Source organism: Nerophis ophidion, linkage group LG24 (genome assembly GCF_033978795.1).
Source record: "Nerophis ophidion isolate RoL-2023_Sa linkage group LG24, RoL_Noph_v1.0, whole genome shotgun sequence".
Taxonomy (NCBI): Eukaryota; Metazoa; Chordata; class Actinopteri; order Syngnathiformes; family Syngnathidae; genus Nerophis; species Nerophis ophidion.
In genome coordinates this window covers 10076136-10092743 of record NC_084634.1, presented here as the reverse complement: position 1 = coordinate 10092743, position 16608 = coordinate 10076136, and the positions used below count along the sequence as shown (strand labels likewise).

Below are 16608 nucleotides of genomic sequence, written 5' to 3'. Positions count from 1 at the left end.
GTTGCCATGGAGACGAGGGTTTTCTTACGTGCCTGGCTGCAGTCACACTGCGACACCTGTCTGTCCGTAATAACAATCCCAGATAACCTGGACTAATTCAAACCGTTATTTATTTTTTATTTTTTTTTATTGTTTAATTTGCATTGCCTCACATTACTTAATTCTCATTTTGTTCATTTATGTCAGGGGTCGGGAACCTTTTTCGCTGAGAGAGCCATGAGAGTAAAATATTTTTAAATGTATTTCCGTGAGAGCCGTATAATATTTTTAAACACTGAATACAACTAAATGCATGCATTTTAAAGTAAGACCAACATTTTTAAAGTATAATAAGTCTCATTATTTTTAATAACATTGTTATTCTGAAGCTAACCAATAGTAAATCAAATACTTCTTACAATTAATGTGATTTCTTGAACAGGTGCGGTAGAAACGGATGGATGGATTCAAATGCATGAGAATGTTTTATTATTGTTATTTTTACATAATTTTTAACACTGTGATTACTTATCGCGTTAAGCAATGTCAGCAAAAATTTATCTGAGAGCCAGGTGCAGTCATCAAAAGAGCCCTATTTGGCTTGAGAGCTTTAAAGGCCTACTGAAACCCACTACTACCCACCACGCAGTCTGATAGTTTATATATCAATGATGTAATATAAACATTGCAACACATGCCAATACGGCCTTTTTAGTTTACCAAATTGCAATTTTAAATTTCCCGCAAAGTGTCCTGTTGAAAACGTTGCGGTATGATGACGCGTGCGTTTGACGTCACGGGTTGTAGCAGAGATTTTTTTCCAGCCCGATCTGCTTTAATCGCATAATTACACAGTATTCTGGACATCTGTGTCACTGAATCTTTTGCAATTTGTTCAATTAATATTGGAGAAGTCAAAGTAGAAATAAGTAGGTGGGAAGCGGTGTATTGCAGCTGTCTTTAGCAACACAAACACAGCCGGTGTTTCCTTGTTTAAAATTCCCGAAGGTGAAGCTTTACTATGGAACAGAGCGGTCAAGCGAACATGGTTTCCGACCACATGTCAACCGGCAGGTTTTGGTGAGAAAATTGTGGTAACAAGTCGGCTCTTACTGTAGTTATGAGCGGAGCTTGCGTCCTCCTGCAGCTGTGTGGCTTCCCTCCGAGACACTGGCGGTCACCACACCCCTCCGACTTTCAGGTACCATATAATCTCACTAAAACACTAGTAACACAATAAGAAGATAAGGGATTTTCCAGAATTATCCTAGTAAATGTGTCTAATAACATCTGAATCACTCCCACTGCCCTCGCCTTTTTTTTTTAAACGTTTTTCTTTATTTCTAGTCCTTCACTCTCACTATCCTCATCCACGAATCTTTCATTCTCGCTCAAATTAATGGGGAAATTGTCGCTTTCTCGGTCCGAATCGCTCTAGCTGCTGGTGGCTATGATTGTAAACAATGTAAGGATGTGAGGAGCTCTACAACCAGTCACGTCGCGAGCACATCGTCTGCTACTTCCGGTACAGGCAAGGCTTTTTTATTAGCGACCAAAAGTTGCGAACTTTATCGTCGATGTTCTCTACTAAATCCTTTCAGCAAAAATATGTCAATATCGCGAAATGATCAAGTATGACAAATAGAATGGACCTGCTATCCCTGTTTAAATAAGAAAACCTCAGTTCAGAAGGCCTTTAAAGGCCTACTGAAACCCACTACTACCCACCACGCAGTCTGATTGTTTATATATCAACGATGAAATATTAAAATTGCAAAACATACCAATACGGCCTTTTTAGTTTACTAAATTGCAATTTTGAATTTCCCAGGAGTTTCGTCTTGAAAACGTCGTGTGATGATGACGTGTACGCAAGACGTCACGGGTTTTTAGGAAGTATGAGCGCTGCGCACACACACACAGCTAAAAGTCGTCTGCTTTAACCGCATAATTATACAGTATTTTGGACATCTGTGTTGCTGAATCTTTTGCAATTTGTTCAATTAATATTGGAGAAGTCAAAGTAGAAAGATGGAGTTGGGAAACTTTAGCCTTCAGCCACACAAACACACGGTGATTCCTTGTTTAAAATTCCTGGAGGTGAAAATTTACTATTGATCAGAGTGCGGTCAAGCCAATATGAAACACGACGGAAAGTCAACCAGCAGGTTGAGGTTAGAAAATTGTGTTTAAAAAGTCGCTTCTTACCGGAAAAAAGCTGAGATTGTCCCGTCCATAGCTGCCGTCGACTCCCCTGAGACACTGCGCGTCAAGACACCCCTGGGCGTACACCTCCGACTATCAGGTACTATTTAACTCACCAAAACACTAGCAACACAATAGAAAGATAAGGGATTTCCGAGAATTATCCTACTAAATGTGTCCAAAAACATAGGAATCTGTCCCAATGCAATCACGTTTTTCTTTTATTTAACTTTTTTTTTTTTCCTAGTCCGTCGCTTTCAAATCCTCAAACATGAATCTTTCATCCTTGCTCAAATTAATGGGGAAATTGTCGTTTTCTCGGTCCGAATAGCACTTTTTGTTGGAGGCTCCCATTATAAACAATGTGAATATGTGAGGAGCCCCCACACTTGTGACGTCATCGTCTGCGACTTCCGGTAAAGGCAAGGTTTTTTGTCAGCACCAAAAGTTGCAAACTTTATCGTGGATGTTCTCTACTAAATCCTTTCAGCAAAAATATGTCAAAATCGCGAAATGATCAAGTATGACACATAGAATGGACCTGCTCTCCCCGTTTAAATAAGAACATCTCATTTCAGTAGGCCTTTAAGTTCCCTACCCCTGATTTATATTTTGATTTTATTTTATGTTGAAAATAAAAATAAAGACATTTAAAAATATTTTTTGAAAGATTTTTTTCTTGCGGCGCCTGCCTCACCCAGACTCTACATCCAGGGGGCCCCCAGGTAAATTGAGTTTGAGACCCCTGTTTTAACCCTTTCCATATTTGATCAAAAAACATAAAAATGACAAAACATTTTTTGGGAAATGAGTTGCTGAGCGGAAGTGGTACTCCGAGTCGCACTTTCGGACCGGAAGTGGTCTCCGCGCCGCACTTTGCGACACAGAAGTTTATGTCATTAACTCTTGGTTAATAAAAGAAAGTAACGCAGCCACCTCGTTTACAAAAAGCTTCTAAAAACACATGTTATGGTAAGACTCAAGTCCGACAAGTGCGCAGTTTGTGCGACCTTAACAGCTAGCGAAGGACGCTAATGGTCGGCAGAAACCGAGACGGAAATACCAAAGACTACATTTAAACATCGCCGAGTGTCTTAATGCGACTCGTGTTTGTGTTTAAAAGTGGACAAAAGGGGGACTTACGGCAGTCCGCCGGTCATTGTGCTCGTCCACCTGTTCGTATTTCCTGAAAGTTGTCGTCAGTAAGACATGTCAGCCTTAAGGATTTACTGGCGTGAGATTTAGGTTCCCAGCGCTGATCTACACATGACCTGTGCCGCTGCTCACATGCTACTGCGCATGCTCCAGGTTGTATATCCTTTCGCATTTTACCTTCCTAGCCTGTTCCCTGACTTGACTCCTTAACTTAGTGCAGAGGTAGGGAACCTATGGCTCTAGAGCCAGATGTGGCTCTTTTGATGACTGCATCTGGCTCTCAGATACATCTTAGCTGACATTGCTTAACACCAGACCCGGGCAAATTAGGCCCGGGGCCCACATGCGTTATGCTTTTTAATCAGGCCCATCGGACATACCCAAATAATTTTTTTAGATCTTCAAGATGGAAATTGTAGCTGCCATCATGATGTGCAGTGATGTTTTTCAATGACCGTGAATCTTGAACTATACAAAGTAATTCAAGGGACGGCGTGGCGCAGTGGGGAGAGTGGCCGTGCGCAACCCGAGGGTCACTGGTTCAAATCCCACCTAGAACCAACTTCGTCACGTCCGTTGTGTCCTGAGCAAGACACTTCACCCTTGCTCCTGATGGGTGCTGGTTGGTGCCTTGCATGGCAGCTCCTTCCATCAGTGTGTGAATGGGTAAATGTGGAAGTAGTGTCAAAGCGCTTTGAGTACCTTGAAGGTAGAAAAGCGCTATACAAGTACAACCCATTTATCACCTTAAAACTCATTTGTATACTCTAGCCTTTAAATAGACTCCCTTTTTAGACCAGTTGATCTGCCATTTCTTTTCTTTTTCTTCTATGTCCCACTCTCCCTTGTGGAGGGGGTCCGGTCCGATCCGGTGGCCATGTACTGCTTGCCCGTGTATCGGCTGGGGACATCTCTGCGCTGCTGATCCGCCTCCACTTGTGATGGTTTCCTGCTGGCTCCGCTGTGAACGGGACTCTCGCTGCTGTGTTGAATCCGCTTTGGACTGGACTCTCGCGACTGTGTTGGATCCATTGTGGATTGAACTTTCACAGTATCATGTTAGACCCGCTCGACATCCATTGCTTTCCTCCTCTCTAAGGTTCTCATAGTCATCATTGTCACCGACGTCCCACTGGGTGTGAGTTTTCCTTGCCCTTATGTGGGCCTACCGAGGATGTCGTAGTGGTTTGTGCAGCCCTTTGAGACACTAGTGATTTAGGGCTATATAAGTAAACATTGATTGATTGATTGATCATTTAAATCTGCTCTTTTGCATGATATACTAGTTACTATGGTAATATAATTAGTTACTATGCTAATGTAGTTTGTTACTATGGTAATCTAAGTCACGGCAGCTCAGACGAGGCACCAAGCAGTGTGGGTGGTGAGCGTTTCCACAGAGTGTTTCCAGAGCAGTCAACCTGAAATGCGGGTGTCAGGGACAGATGCGGAAATACATTTTTACAACAAAGTTCTAAAGCTTAGTGATACATAGCAGATATATCAGATTGTAAGTGAGTTTTTTCCCCCCCTCACTTTCATATTTTGATGTGTTTGTTGCACTTTTGTTGCGTTTTGCTTGATTGTAAAAAATGTCGATCGAAAGGTGGTGTTGTCAATATTCAGTGTTTTATTGTTCATAGTTAATATTGTAAAACCCACATTCTTTATTTTCATGCACGTTCTGAGTGTCTTGTTCAGTGAAAAAAAATTAAAATTCCATTCTGTTTTCTTGCCCGGAAAAGGGTGGAGTGCCATCTCCGGGTTGGGGAGGAGACCCTGCCCCAAGTGGAGGAGTTCAAGTACCTAGGAGTCTTGTTCACGAGTGAGGGAAGAGTGGATCGTGAGATCGACAGGCGGATCGGTGCGGCGTCTTCAGTAATGCGGACGTTGTATCGATCCGTTGTGGTGAAGAAGGAGCTGAGCCGGAAGGCAAAGCTCTCAATTTACCGGTCGATCTACGTTCCCATCCTCACCTATGGTCATGAGCTTTGGGTCATGACCGAAAGGATAAGATCACGGGTACAAGCGGCCGAAATGAGTTTCCTCCGCCGGGTGGCGGGGCTCTCCCTTAGAGATAGGGTGAGAAGCTCTCCCATCGGGGAGGAACTCAAAGTAAAGCCGCGGCTCGTCCACATCGAGAGGAGCCAGATGAGGTGGTTCGGGCATCTGGTCAGGATGCCACCCGAACACCTCCCTAGGGATGTGTTTAGGGCACGTCCAGCTGGTAGGAGGCCACGGGGAAGACCCAGGACACGTTGGGAAGACTATGTCTCCCGGCTGGCCTGGGAACGCCTCGGGATCCCCCGGGAAGAGCTAGACGAAGTGGCTGGAGATAGGTAAGTCTGGGCTTCCCTGCTTAGGCTGCTGCCCCCGCGACCCGACCTCGGATAAGTGGAAGATGATGGATGGATGGATGGATTTTTAAGAGAGTCTCTCATGACTTTTTTAGCATTCAATCAGACATTATTGTGAGTTTTGGTATTAGTGCTCCTAAAAATCAGATATACCGGCCCCCAGACACATTTTTTCCTCTAAATTTGGCCCCCGAGTTAAAATAATTGCCCAGGCCTGCCTAACACGATTAGTAATAAATAATTCCGCTGGTAGTCAGTGTGGGATTCACGGTGGCAGAGGGGTTAGTGCGTCTGCCTCACAATACGGAGTTCCTGCAGTCCTGGGTTCAAATCCAGGCTCGGGTTCTTTCTGTGTGGAGTTTGCATGTTCTCCCCGTGAATGCGTGGGTTCCCTCCGGGTCCTCCGGCTTCCTCCCACTTCCAAAGACATGCACCTGGGGATAGGTTGATTGGCAACACTAAATTGGCCCTAGTGTGTGAATGTGAGTGTGAATGTTGTCTGTCTATCTGTGTTGGCCCTGCGATGAGGTGGCGACTTGTCCAGGGTGTACCCCGCCTTCCGCCAGATTGTAGCTGAGATAGGCGCCAGCGCCCCCCGCGACCCCAAAAGGGAATAAGCGGTAGGAAATGGATGGATGGATGGTAGTTAGTCTTAAAAATAACGTACAACATATAAAACAGTCTCATGCATTTTAATCCATCCATCCGTTTTCTACCGCACCTGTTCAAGAAGTCGCATCAATAGTAAGAAGTATTTTATTTATTATTGGTTAGCTTCAGAATAAAAATGTTATAAAAAAATAAGACTTATTATACTCAAAAAATGTTGGTCTTTCTTAAAAAATGCATGCATTTAGTTGTATTCAGTTTTAAAAGATATTATATGGCTCTCACATTAATACACCTTAAAATATTTGGCTTTCATGGCTCTCTCAGCCAAAAAGGTTCCCGACCCCTGACTTAGTGCATTTATATTACCGTATTTCCTTGGATTGCCGCCGGGGCGCTAATTAATTTAAAACCTTTTCTCACTCCTGCGCTTACCAAAGGCATGCGGTAAAAGTAAGCATGCGCTAATTATTTTAAAACATCTTCTCAGTCCGGCACTTACCAAAGGCTTGCGGTAAAAAATTGAGTGTGATGTAAGCTTGGACCTTAAATGCCTACTGAAATGAGATGTTGTTATTGAAATGGGGATAGCAGGTCCATTCTATGTGTCATACTTGATGATTTCACGATATTGCCATATTTTTGCTGAAAGGATTTAGTAGAGAAAATCAACGATAAAGTTCGCAACTGTCGGTGTTAAGAGAAAAGCCCTGCCTCTACCGGAAGTCGCAGACGGTGACCTCACCCGTGTGATGGCTCCTCACACATTCACATTGTTTTTAATGGGAGCCTCCAACAAAAAGAGCTATTCGGACCGAGAAAACGACAATTTCCCCATTAATTTGAGCGAGGATGAAAGATTTGTGTTTGAAGATATTGATAGCGACTGACTAGAAGAAAAAAAAACGAGTTAAAAAAAAACTCGATTGCATTGGGACGGATTCCAATGTTTTTAGACACATTTACTAGGATAATTCTGGGAAATTCCTTATCTTTCTCTTGTGTTGCTAGTGTTTTAGTGAGTTTAATAGTACCTGATAGTCGGAGGTGTACGTCCACGGGTGTGTTGACGCCAATGTCTCAGGGAAGTCGACGGCAGCTTCACGGACAGCCCAAGCTCAGCTTTTCTCCGGTAAGAACTGACTTTTTGACCACAATTTTCTCACCGAAACCTGCTGGTTGACATTTGGTAGGAATCCATGTTGGTTTGACCATCCATAGGAAAGTTTCACCTCCAGGAATTTTAAACAAGGAATCACTGTGTGTTTGTGTGGCTAAAGGCTAAAGCTTCCCAACTCCATCTTTCTACTTTGATTTCTCCAATATTAATTGAACAAATTGCAAAAGATTCAGCAACACAGATGTCCAAAATACTGTGTAATTATGCCCTTAAAGCAGACGACTTTTAGCTGTGTGTGTGTGCAGCGCTCATACTTCCTAAAAAACCTGTGACGTCTTGCGTACACGTCATCATTACACGACGTTTCGAAGACGAAACTCCCGGGAAATTTAAAATTGTATTTTAGTAAACTAAAAAGGCCGTATTGGCATGTGTTGCAATGTTAATATTTCATCATTGATATATAAACTATCAGACTGCGTGGTGGGTAGTAGTGGGTTTCAGTAGGCCTTTAAACATACTTGCCAACCTTGAAACCTCCGATTTGAGAGTTTGGGGGACGTGGTGGGGGCGGGGCGTTGGTGGAGGCGTGGTTAAGAGGGTAGGAATATATTTACAGCTATCCATCCAATTCTACCGCTTATTACCTCTGGCGTTGCGGGGAGCGCTGGTGCCTATATCAGCTACAATCAGGCGTAAGGCGGGGTACACCCTGGACAAGTCGCCACTTCCTCGCAGTATGTGCAGAAATCTTTATTTATAATTGAACCACTTGTTTATTTTTCAACAAGTTTTTAGTTATTTTTATATATTTTTTTCCAAATAGTTCAAGAAAGACCATTACAAATGAGCAATATTTTGCACTGTTATACAATTCAATAAATCAGCAACTGATGACATACAGTATGTACTTTCTATGGTGTTGATGGTCGATTCACAGAAGACACAATGTGAATGTTGTAGGAAATAAAGTGCACATAACAATTATCAATTGTATTGAAAAACACATATTTATTATAATCCCAAAACAATGCTCTTTAAATGGGTGATTCATACTTTATGTACATTAAGCTTTACTTGAAATTAGGTGGGGGTCCTCTCCAAGGCTTCTCATAGTCATTCACGTCGACATCCCACTGTGAGTTTTTCCTTGCCCTTATGTGGGCTTTGAACCGAGGATGTCGTTGTGGCTTGTGCAGCCCTTTGAGACACTTGTGATTTAGGGCTAAATAAATACATATTGATTGATTGTAGTGAAATGGTTTACAATTAAAGTTATTTTGTATGTATTTTGTAATAATAAATCCTGAATAGTTTACAGTTAAAGTTATTTCGTATGTACTTTGTAATACTAAATGTAATGAAGGGCCTACTTGACAGAACAACGTTACATATCCAATAGTTGTGCTTTCTTTCTTTTTCCGCTCAGGTTAAAAAGTCTTGGCATTTGGCATCATTTCCTGTCTTAGAGTTTTAAAACTGTTTATGTTGCTGAACTAATTTAAATGCAATGTACCTTAATAAATAAATAATAAATGGGTTGTACTTGTATAGCGCTTTTCTACCTTCAAGGTACTCAAAGCGCTTTGACACTACTTCCACATTTACCCATTCACACACACATTCACACACTGATGGAGGGAGCTGCCATGCAAGGCGTTAACCAGCACCCATCAGGAGCAAGGGTGAAGTGTCTTACTCAGGACACAACGGAAGCAGATAATAACCTTTTATAGTACTTTACCATTTTTAAATTCATGATTATAGAACTTCATTGTCATTTTATTTTTCCCAAAGACAGGTTTGAGAAAATAACAGTGCTTCACAGCCAAAGTTTACTTTGATTTAGCCGTTAAATACCTTACACTAAATCCGTGCAATCAATCAATCAAAACGCTATACGTACATGGTTCAGGTTCTTCATCACGTACACAGAAAGCGGGATGGAAAAAAAATTGAAAAGGAAATTTACCTTTGCTACCTCATTATACTATCGGCTAAATTGTATATTCATAAGTGTCTCGACACCTGACTTGCTTTCTGTGCCTTTAAATAAGAATTACAACTCAGCATAGCTCGGTTGGTAGAGTGGCTGTGCCAGCGACTTGAGGGTTGCAGGTTCGATTCCCGCTTGTGCCATCCTATACTGCTGTTGTGTCCTTGGGCAAGACACTTTACCCACCTGATCCCAGTGCCACCCACACTGGTTTAAATGTAACTTAGATATTGGGTGTCACTATGTAAAAGCGCTTTGAGTCACTTGAGAAAAGCGCTATATAAATATAATTCACTTCACTACTTTAAAACACTAGTCTCTACCTCTAACAACTAAAAAGTTGTGAAAACTACAGTATTTAGAAGTAAACCATGAATTTATTTACATAAATCCCGATTTAAACAAGTTGAAAAACTTATTCGGGTGGTCAATTTTACAGAATATGTACTGAACTGTACAATCTACTAATAAAAGTTTCAATCAATCAATTAAAACCGTTTTTTTTTATTTTTTAAATTGAACAACAAACACACACCAACAATTTAACCAACAGTCAAGGCACTCCCAATAACAAACAAATAAACAAAAGCAAAATCAGATAGAAAATTAAATAATAAATAAAATAAAACAAATGTTTGAAATGTTTAAAAAAAGACAAAAAGGGCTACCTAAATCACTTTTAATGTTTTGAGCAAATATATAAATTTAAGGGCTTTTATACATTTAATCATTCTCCAAGATGTGATTGATTATTGCAAACAATTAAGCCAATTAGAAAATGTAGAAGTAAACCAGGTTTTGTGTGTCCGGGAGAAAGCGCCTTTACGTCATTTTTGCGACAGTTGTAACTGCGGAACGACAAGCCGTGTTCTGATGCAACGTGGAGTTGTTTATTATTTTTAAACTACCTTCCGATGTGGATTTAAGTGCAACAACGTGCTTCTATCCGAACTGATTTCGGGTGCTTACCTTATAGAAAGAAATGGGGAAGCTTAAGAGAAAGAGTGAGTGTGTGACAAAATGTTAAAAAGGTGTTGTTTGATCGCATTGTCTTTCTGTAGCTCGTTGCTAATGCTAACTAATAAGTCTTGTATCGCTACAAGGCACGTTATTTAAACAGAAACCATGTTAACCCCCTAATATATTACGTTTTATACAAGCTCACAAATGTACACTATATATGTATATATTTCTTAAGTTGCACTTCTCTCAATTTGCATAAACTTCAATGTGTTTGTTTTACCACAGGTGACGTCAGTCGAGCTGAGTTGATGATGATGACGATTGCTGACGTCATCAAACAGTTGGTGGAAGCTCATGACGAAGGAAAAGACATCAACCTCAACAAGTGTGTGCTTAATTGTTGTTTGATATCTAGTTAGCCATCCATTTCCTACCGCTTGTCCCTTTTGGGGTTGCTGGAGCCTATCTCAGCTGCATTCGGGCGGAAGGTGGGGTACACCCTGGACAAGTCGCCACCTCATCACAGGGGTAACACAAATACAGACAACATTCACACTCACACACTAGGGACCATTTAGTGTTGCCAATCAACCTATCCCCAGTTAGTTAACTTTATAATACAGGGTGCTTCCAAAAGAATACGCATTTATTGAGTTCTAAAGTATTGTAATAGACTGAGTCAATAGTCATTGGAGACAGGCGTTATCCAAGTTTAAATGTGTTAAAAATTCACCGTTGTGGTCATGTAATCCTTGGTGCCATTAAATTGGAGCAAGACCACGTGTTTATTTACCCTCAAAATGGTGACTCCTCCAATCAACACGGTGGATCGCGACATCCTGGGGCGCATTTGTGAAAGATTCTCATATCGTCTTGATGTTGTCCATAGATAGATAGATAGATAGATGGTACTTTATTGATTCCTTCAGGAGAGTTCCTTCAGGAAAATTAAAATTCCAGCAGCAGTGTACAGAGTTGAAATCAATTTAAAAAAGTAAAAAGGTAATAATGGGGGTTTAAAAGGAAACAAAATAGAGAAATATTACAAAAAGAATAAAAACAATGGGAATAACAATATAACAGTAAAATAAGAATATAACAAGACAAAGTAGGCAGTAGTGACCATGTTATGAAAACGTATCACACTCCATGCTGCCGGTGGTGGCCATATGGAGAGCAGGAAATAAATACTGAAAAGTTATGTACAACAAATGTGTTCAAGATAGGTTTTCTGTTGTTTTTCATTTTTAAAATATTGAGTGATAAGCCTCACAATACAAAAGTCACGAATAGTCCTGGGGATCTTTCTGTATGGAGTTTGCATGTTCTCCCCGTGAATGCGTGGGTTCCCTCCAGGTACTCCGGCTTAACTCCCACTTCCAAAGACATGCACCTGGGGATAGGATGATTGGCAACACTAAATTGGCCCTAGTGTGTGAATGTGAGTGTGAATGTTGTCTGTCTATCTGTGTTGGCCCTGCGATGAGGTGGCGACTTGTCCAGGGTGTACCGCACCCTTTGCCCGATTGTAGCTGAGATAGGCATCAGCGACCCCTAGGGGAATAAGCGGTAGAAAATGTGTGTGTGTATATATATATGTATATATATATATATATATATATGTATATATTAGGGCTGTGAATCTTTGGGTGTCCCACGATTCGATTCAATATCGATTCTTGGGGTCGCGATTTGATTATATATCGTTTTTTTTTCAATTCAACGCGATTCTCGATTCAAAAACGATATTTGTCCGATTCAAAACGATTCTATATTCATTCAATACATAGGATTTCAGCAGGATCTACCCCAGTCTGCTGACATGCTAGCAGAGTAGTAGATTTAAAAAAAAAAAATGCTTTTATTATTGTAAAGGACAATGTTTTATCAACTGATTGCAATAATGTAAATTTGTTTTAACTATTAAACAAACGAAAAATATGACTTATTTTATCTTTGTGAAAACATTGGACACAGTGTGTTGTCAAGCTTAAGAGATGCGATGCAAGTGGGGACGGCGTGGCGCAGTGGGAGAGTGGCCGTGCGCAACCCGAGGGTCACTGGTTCAAATCCCACCTAGAACCAACCTCGTCACGTCCGTTGTGTCCTGAGCAAGACACGTCACCCTTGCTCCTGATGGGTGCTGGTTGGCGCCTTACATGGCAGCTCCCTCAAACAGTGTGTGAATGTGTGTGTGAACGGGTAAATGTGGAAGTAGTGTCAAAGCGCTTTGAGTACCTTGAAGGTAGAAAAGTGCTATACAAGTACAACCCATTTATCATTTATTTAAGTGTAAGCCACTGTGACACTATTCTTTTATTTTTTATTTTTATAAATGTCTAATGATAATGTCAATGAGGGACTTTTAATCACTTCTATGCTGAAATTATAACTAATATTGATACTGTTGTTGATAATATTCATTTTTGTTTCACTACTTTTGGTTTGTTCTGTGTCTCCTCTCAATTGCTCTGTTTATTGGAGTTCTGAGTGTAGCTGGGTCAGGTTTAGTTTTGGAATTGGATTGCATTGTTATGGTATTGCTGTGTATTGTTTTGTTGGATTGATAAAAAAAAAATAGAGTTTTAAAAAAATGACAATCGATTTTGAATCGCGATTCGTATTCGAATCGATTTTTCCCCACACCCTTAAGAAATATATATATATATATATATATATATATATATATATATAAAAAATGTATTTATTTGTGTGCGTGTTTCAAAAAGTTTGGAAACCCCTGCTGTATGTGGTCTGGACTTTGTACAGTTTTATTATTAAATTAAACGTCTCGTCAAAGCTAAACAATTAAAATAAAAGCTTTTTTTTTTTTCAAATTGAAGCATTCACTTTTTTATTCTTAAAACCAGACAGTGTTTACTTCCGTACCTGACGGTTTCGGCTACAACTGTTGCCTTCCTCAGAGGCTGTCAGGTGACGGCTATAAGAATAAAAACTTGCATAGTTTTTGAATACCTAATGAACCTCTTTGAATTAAATTAAATAACTGATGAATTGTTGCAGTCCTACTTACACTTTCCTTCTCTTTAACATCGGTATCAGAAAAGTCTGCCTTTTACCTCTGAGAGATAATGAAGTGAAAACTTTGCCTGGAAAGAGAGAAAGTCTTCAACCTTCAGTTTAATGCCATGTGACTGCCATATGACCTCATTTCTAATCACTCTCATTGTCGTATTGTTTGACAACTGTTCATCCTGGGACCAAACAAAGTGTAATTTTTTTATGCTTCCTGTTTGATTTGGAAAGAGTGAAAACCAAGACCTCTGCCAAATACGGCCTTGAAGCTCAGCCTCGCTTGGTGGACATCATTGCTGCTGTCCCTCCACAGTACCGCCGTGCTCTTGTGCCCAAACTGAAGGCCAAACCCATCCGCACTGCTAGCGGGGTGAGCTAATATGTTGTCACACATGCCATACTTTCATGACGTCGATGATAACGTGTGTCCTGTCCCATGTAGATCGCAGTGGTGGCAGTCATGTGCAAACCACATCGATGTCCACACATCACCTTCACTGGAAACATTTGTGTGTAAGCCACTCCTGTCCTCGTCTTAATCAAGTTGTCTGTTTGCTCGCCAATAGCTGGCAGTATTTACATGAAACATTGATATACACAGACTTTAGTGATACTAGTAACCATACTCAGTCCTGTGTTGTCTTTCTGCCAACTGATGAATGTTTTCTCTTGTAGTTACTGTCCTGGTGGGCCCGACTCAGACTTTGAATATTCCACACAGTCTTACACTGGTTATGAGGTAAGAACACTTGCTTGCATGATTTTTAGGTCTGTAAAAAAAAAATAGATATCCAAATGAATCGCAATTCTTACTTGTAACAATTCTTAATTGATTAAATAAAATCAAAAATCAATTATTTTTTTTTTTTCGGTCTTGTCCAGCCACTCAGGCAAATAGTTTTGTGGATTTAGATCAGGGGTGTCCTAACTTTTTGCTGAGGGCGTAAAGCCACGTGCATATATATATATGTATGTATGTATTTATGTATGTATATATATGTATGTATGTATTTATGTATGTATATATATGTATGTATGTATTTATGTATGTATATATATGTATGTATATATATATATATATATAAATATGTGTATGTATATATATGTGTATCTATGTATGTGTGTGTATATATATATATATATATATATATATATATATATATATATATATACACACACACACACACATGTATGTTTGTTACTTGACATTCATGTTGGCTGTATGTATACATGTATATATATTTATATACATATATACACACATTTACATATATATTTATGTTTGTATATATGTTTCTTGACATACATATTGGCTTTATGTATGTATGGGAGAGAGATTTAAAAATAATAACCGACTGCATTTTATTGATTCATCACATTGGTATTGTTATTTTAATTTACTGTTATTCCTATTATTGTTTATTCGTTTCTGATTTATATCCGTTGTTCTTTTAGATTATGTTGAAAATTGAGTTTTGGCTGTACATTATATATTCATGTTTTCAAATGAATGAATAATCGTGATTTCAAAATCAATCACAATCATCGTGATTAATTTTTTTTGCCATAATTCTAAGACTCAAGGCTAAGATGTTTTTTTTAGTTTTTTTTAGTTTAGCACATTTAATGTCGTGACTTGACAATATTTGATGTACGAAGCGTTTCACCCTGTATTTTTGAATGTGAATGTTTGAGGTTTCAAATGGATTTGTGTGAATAAAATGTATCTCTATACAGTATGTACATTGTCGCTGACTGTAACGTCTCCAAAGATGATTCCTAAAATGAGCTGTTGTTGTTTGCAAAAGCCAACATCGATGCGAGCAATCCGAGCACGATACGATCCATACCTGCAGACCAGACATCGTGTGGAGCAGGTCAGTCATCATCGATAACAATGATAAATCCACACTTCTTTTTTCTGCTACACATATTTGTTGATGGGAACTTAAGCAGAAAGTGGCAACAATAATAATGATGCTGCAGCTTTGAATCCTGTCACAATTGCATTCCCTCAATGTTTTCCAGCAGGAAGATGCCTTAACAAGACCTCATGTTGTGTAACTGCACAATAACAATAAGGACAATATATACTGTACAGTCATGTATACTGTACAATAACAATACAGTATAATGCGCTACTATACGCACAATGTACATGTACCATAATTACTAAATACAATACTATCTACTGTGTAATAAGTAAAAAAAACTACACTGTGTGATAAGTAAAATAATGCATCCTGTACAATAACAATAATGTATATTGTGCTATAATAAGTACAATCATGTATACTGTACAATAACAATACACTATATTGTGCTACTATAAGCACAATATACTGTATCATGTGCCATAGATACTAAATACAATCCTGTTTACTGTACAATAAGTAAAAACCTATACTGTGCGATAAGTACAATAATGCATACTGTACGATAATATATATTGTGCTATAGTAACTACAACACTGTCATGTACAATAATAAAAAGTATTATACTATATACGGCTTCACGGTGGCAGAGGGGTTAGTGCGTCTGCCTCACAATACGAAGTTCCTGCAGTCCTGGGTTCAAATCCAGGCTCGGGATCTTTCTGTGTGGAGTTTGCATGTTCTCCCCGTGAATGCGTGGGTTCCCTCCGTGTACTCCGGCTTCATCCCACCTCCAAAGACATGCACCTGGGGATAGGTTGATTGGCAACACTAAATTGGCCCTAGTGTGTGAATGTGAGTGTGAATGTTGTCTGTCTATCTGTGTTGGCCCTGCGATGAGGTGGCGACTTGTCCAGGGTGTACCCCGCCTTCCGCCCGATTGTAGCTGAGATAGGCGCCAGCGCCCCCCGCGACCCCGAAAGGGAATAAGCGGTAGAAAATGGATGGATATACTATATACTGTGTGCCTGCAATTGTTTCTTTTGAAATAACGCTGACTTTACACTTCATAGAATAACTAAAATAGCATCAATAATATGGATTCATTCAGCAGGGATGTGCTAATTAATGAGTAAATGTTTAATTTCCATAACAATATTGGCATACAGCGTCTTCCACTGTCTCGTCAGCCTTTAGCTTTATTAGAATATTTTTTTAATTCACCTGCCGTGGCAATAATTGATTACAACAAAGACAGGAATAAGGCGGAATGCAGCTGAAATAGGCTCCAGCACTCCCGTCCAAAGGAAAAA

At 39.7% G+C, this 16608-nt stretch overlaps 3 protein-coding genes across 4 annotated transcripts in view; 1 reads left to right on the top strand and 2 right to left on the bottom strand.

Annotated features, from left to right (window-relative positions):
• LOC133542292 (kinesin-like protein KIF13B) overlaps window positions 1-3483 on the bottom strand; it is a 116492-nt gene extending 113009 nt beyond the window's left edge. For both annotated transcript variants that reach the window (XM_061886283.1, XM_061886284.1), the window contains exon 1: window positions 3328-3483. In XM_061886283.1, the coding sequence (XP_061742267.1) occupies window positions 3328-3344 (17 nt within the window). In that variant the 5' untranslated portion in view covers window positions 3345-3483. The remainder of the gene's footprint in view (window positions 1-3327) is intronic.
• Window positions 3484-10248: 6765 nt separating this feature from the next.
• Window positions 10249-16608, top strand: part of elp3 (elongator acetyltransferase complex subunit 3) — a 45121-nt gene continuing 38761 nt past the window's right edge. Inside the window, exons 1-6 of the mRNA XM_061886542.1 lie at window positions 10249-10425; window positions 10670-10769; window positions 13652-13790; window positions 13863-13933; window positions 14096-14159; window positions 15229-15297. Coding sequence (XP_061742526.1) covers window positions 10404-10425; window positions 10670-10769; window positions 13652-13790; window positions 13863-13933; window positions 14096-14159; window positions 15229-15297 — 465 coding nt within the window. The 5' untranslated portion in view covers window positions 10249-10403. The remainder of the gene's footprint in view (window positions 10426-10669; window positions 10770-13651; window positions 13791-13862; window positions 13934-14095; window positions 14160-15228; window positions 15298-16608) is intronic.
• si:ch211-63o20.7 (Serine/threonine-protein kinase pdik1l-B-like) overlaps window positions 13870-16608 on the bottom strand; it is a 76510-nt gene continuing 73771 nt past the window's right edge. Inside the window, exon 5 of the mRNA XM_061886547.1 lies at window positions 13870-14190. The gene's annotated coding sequence lies outside the window, so the exon portion shown is untranslated. The remainder of the gene's footprint in view (window positions 14191-16608) is intronic.